Here is a 4,342-nt window from a genome sequence, read left to right as displayed (position 1 = left end):
ATCCAGCTGAAATGGCATTAAATCCAAGTGAGAGATGCTGCCAAAGCTGAAAGACAGCTGGGAGAGGCTGTTAAGAGCTGCAGCAGGTTGTGCAGCAGGTTGCACTGAGGGACATACAGATGGAGCTCACCAGCTCTGCTTTGCTTGTGTGTGGCTTTTGCTTTCCCTATGAAACTGTCTTATCTCCACCCAGGAGTTTTCCAGCTTTTAGCATTCTGACTCTCTCCCCCATCCTGCTGGTGAGGGACTGAGCACGTGGCTGTGAGGAGCTTGGCTGCTGCTGGTGTTCAACCATGGCACAGTGCTAATTGCACCTTTCCTTGCTCAGGGAGAGCTGACCATGACCAGCAACATGGAGAACTTGCAGAATGCTCTCTTCTTGGACATGGTGCCTGAGTCCTGGGTGAAGAAGGCTTACCCTTCCACAGCCAGCCTGGGCACATGGTTTGCTGACCTCCTGGCACGCATCGGCGAGCTGGAGGCCTGGACAGGAGACTTCTCCTTACCCTCCACACTGTGGCTGGGTGGGTTCTTCAATCCCCAGTCCATCCTGACAGCCATCATGCAGACCACAGCTAGGAAGAACAAGTGGCCTTTGGACAAGATGACACTGCAGTGTGATGTGACCAAAAAGAGCAGAGAAGATTTTGCCAGTCCTCCTCGGGAAGGGGCTTATGTCCATGGCTTGTTCATGGAAGGTGCACGCTGGGATGCACAGGTGAGCTCCCCAGGGTGCTTGGGGTGAGAGGGAAGCTGTGGGTGTTATGTCCTTATAGCTTGGTGCTGTACTCCAGGGAACTTCTCAGCTGGGACAGGTGCTTGTGTGAAACCACAGAACCATAGAATTTTAGGGGTTGGAATGGAGCTTAGAGATCCCCAGCCCCAACCCCTGCCCTGGGCAGGGACACCTCCTACCAGAGCAGGTTGCTCAAGGCTCATCCAACCTGGCTGTGAACACTGCCAGGGTTGGGGCAGCCACAGCCTCCCTGGGCAACCTGTGCCAATAGTCATGTGAGGTACCTCTTCAGGAATGAGAGATGGGAAATGTGGGTCCTCCTGTGCAACCTAGAGTGGGTGTCCAAGGTGGGCAGAGGAATCACACCTTGGAGCTGTCTGACAGAAAACTCAGGGTCCTCTCAGGGGCTCTCTTGTCCCTGCACCTTCTCCTGGGTGTGATCTCACTGCTGCCTCCACAAGTGATGTGACAGACCTTTGTGGTGTCACCACTCTGCCTGTCCAGCAGCAGTGGGGAGAAAGGAGAGGACTCTGATGTCCTCCATGCTCACAGCCTCAGGGGTGGCTGGGAGGGAACTCAAGGACAGCAATTCATGCAGCTCTCCCTGAGTGTAGCCAGTGCACTGCTCCTGCTGCCAGTGCTCTGTGAGAGCAGATGCTGATCAAAGTGGGTCACCTACAACTTTCTTATCTGTGTCAAGTTTACCCTCTCACCAGAAGAGGCTTTTATGTCAGAAACAGCTCTTTACCCGAGTTGAACTCTTAAAACTCTAAGTCTTAACCTTGAAGATCCTACTTGATCTGCTGTGGGACCTGGTGGTGGGTGCTGGGGAGAGAGGCCTGTAAGCTGCCAAATCCCAACCCAACCTTGCAATACTGAGCTAATACTCTCCACTTAGGACAGGAAATGAGGCAAAGCTTTGAACTCACTGCCTGATGCATTTGATCACATCTCCTTGGGAAGGTCAAAGCTGCAGGCTGTTTTCACTCTGGAAATGGGCTGATGTGTGCACTGGGTCTGGAAAGCCATGTCAGGAGCTCTGGCAAAGGCTCACCCAGAGGACTGCAGTGAGGATCTCACATGGGTGGGATCTCCTGCCTCCATGGTTTGGATTCTGCTCACAGCAGAAGTCAAGGAGCAGGACAGGGAGCAGCCCAGCCCCTTTCCCAGCTCTGGTCCCACAGTTCCCTGCCTGTTCCCTTCCCTTAGCCTCTGGTGTTGCTGCCATGCACACCTTGGCTATCACAACCCTGAGCAGAGGGAGCATGGGATTTCAGCTGCCCTCCAACAGCTCACACTGACAAAAGTCAACTGGACACAACAGAATAGAGAAAGTTTAGAAGAATTCCTGATTTTGCATATCAAATTTCCCATTAAAACCAATCTCCAGTGGCTGTTGTTCTGTATTCCTCTCCCACCATTGCCACCACTACCAGGAAATGAGTCCTACCCAGGTTTTGCCCACCCTAAGCAGTGATGGAAGTGAAGAGTGAGAAGTTTTGGGGATGCAAAGCCAGAAATCTTTTGGCTTCTCCCCTCTGCCTCCCTTCAATTACGGGTCTGGGTGATTGCACTCAGCAACGAGCTTTGTCTTCAGAGACATCCTGACTCTAGGAAATGTGTTTTTCTGATTACATTTTCCTTGTGATTGAAAGATACTGAGCAATTACCTTCATGGAACCATTGATAATCTCCGGGAATCATGCCTCAATTTATTTCAGAGAGGAACAGGATATTTTCACAGGTTGCTGCTCACACTGAAATATCATTTCCATCTGGGGAAACTATTCATTTTACCTCTAATCCAGTGAGCACCAGTATATATTAATGGATGCAGCACTTTTAAACCAGGTGCACAGTTCTTTGGGGTTGTATATTCCTCCCAAATTAGTCCTCTAATACAAATGGCAAAGCATGGCTAGAAGAATCCCTCTGGGGAGCACCTCCTCTTTGAAAGGAATATTTCACAGTTAGTTTGTGCCTCAAAAAAAAAAGGGAAAAAATCCCTCTATGTTGTGCTACTCAAATTTTTCTATTTATTTAAACATTTATGTTTGCCCTTGGGTGCCTTAAATGTATAAAACATTCATTACAAAGCAGCAGGCAGCTATTAGATGAAATGGAACTAAGCAGGTTATTTTGGGTCCGAATGATCTGTTGCTGCAGCTTACTGAGCTCACTGAGGGATACTGAGTGGGGACACTGAGACACTTCACCCAAGCCATGACTGATTCCTGGCTTCTTGCTCACAGCAATGGAGAGTGGGAGGCCAGGAATGTGCCCTGCAAACCCCCAAGGGGGTTGGAGCATAGGAGGAGGGAAGAGATGTGTTTTGCCTCATATGTCCCACACAGAGCTCTGCCAGGTGCAAGCAGCACATCCCCTGTCCTTGGAGGAGACACAGAGTCAGTGCTGAGCAGTGACTGACACTGAGGGTTTGTGGCTCCTTCAGCCACACAGGCTGTGGTTTCTATGTACTATTCAAAGCTAGGCCTGTGTAAAGCTGTCAGAAACCAGCAGAGGCTTGGAAGGGCAGATCTGTGTCCTCCCTGGGGACCTGGTCCTCAGCCTGGAGAAGAGAAGGTTGTGTGGAGAACTCAGAGCACCTGCCAGGAGCTGAAGGGGCTCCAGGGAAGCTGCAGAGGACTCTTGGTTAAGGAGCTGCAGGCACAGGACAAAGGGAAATGCGTTCACACTGACACAGAGTAGGTTGCAATTGGATATTAGGAAGAAATTATTCCCTGGGAGGTGCTGAGACACTGGCACAGGTTGCCCAGAGAAGCTGTGGCTGCTCCATCCCTGAAAGTGGATTTCCCCTCTTTCAATTTCTCCCCATTACTCCTTTATGATGATGAGAGAGCTAAAAAATGCAAATCAGCCCAGACATAACAAACTGATGTATTACACAGAGACACCTCGGGAACATTTCTGCTCCTGTTAACCCAGAAACAGGTACAATGTCTCTTGGAAATGTCATTAGAAGCATCCTCAGCAGATCTGATCTAAATGCAGTCTCAGAAGTGAAATGTGTGGATTGAAGAATGTGCATAACAATGTCTAATGAATAGCTACTTTGCAGGGTATTATAGGAATGATTTCACATTTGTTCAGCACATTGGAAACACAAAATGCTAAGTGAGGGTCGGATTTAGCAGAGCTCAGGCTAACAAGTGGCATTAACACCATCAGGCTGAGGTGTGTGGCAAGAGGGATTTGCTCCCTTCCCTCATTTGCAGAGCCAAATAATGTACTGCAGAGGCTGAAGCTCATCCCACAGCTCTGATGTGAGAGCAGTGGAAGCAATGGTGATCTCTGAAGCTCAGCTGCACTCTGGGCTAGCCTACACTGAGGGAGGTTTGTGGTGAAAGAGGCTGTTTGAGCCAGCCCCTCCTTACCTCAGACTCATCCAGTACCTCAGACTCATCCACCCCTGGTCTCAGGGAAGCTGTTTGTGCTCCCCCAGTAAGAGCAGCTTATATAAATATCACCAAGGATGCTGCATATCATGGAGCAGCTGCTGGGCATGTTGGAAATCTGAGGCCTTGTCTCCTCTCCTTTGCAGACTGGGATAATCACAGAGGCCAGACTGAAGGAGCTCACCCCAGC

At 49.9% G+C, this 4,342-nt stretch overlaps 1 protein-coding gene across 1 annotated transcript in view; it reads left to right on the top strand.

The window, feature by feature from the left end:
* The window catches only part of LOC103798492 (dynein heavy chain 9, axonemal-like), a gene marked incomplete at its 5' end in the record, with an annotated part of 29,683 nt that overhangs the window by 25,166 nt on the left and 175 nt on the right, over positions 1-4,342 (top strand). The window contains 2 exons of the mRNA XM_009070758.1: positions 329-718; positions 4,299-4,342. The exon at positions 4,299-4,342 is cut by the window's right edge and continues 175 nt beyond it. Of these exons, the coding sequence (XP_009069006.1) occupies positions 329-718; positions 4,299-4,342 (434 nt within the window). The remainder of the gene's footprint in view (positions 1-328; positions 719-4,298) is intronic.

The sequence above is a fragment of the Acanthisitta chloris genome, unplaced genomic scaffold (genome assembly GCF_000695815.1).
Source record: "Acanthisitta chloris isolate BGI_N310 unplaced genomic scaffold, ASM69581v1 scaffold11282, whole genome shotgun sequence".
Lineage (NCBI taxonomy): Eukaryota > Metazoa > Chordata > Aves > Passeriformes > Acanthisittidae > Acanthisitta > Acanthisitta chloris.
This window is presented reverse-complemented; position numbering and strand designations above follow the sequence as displayed.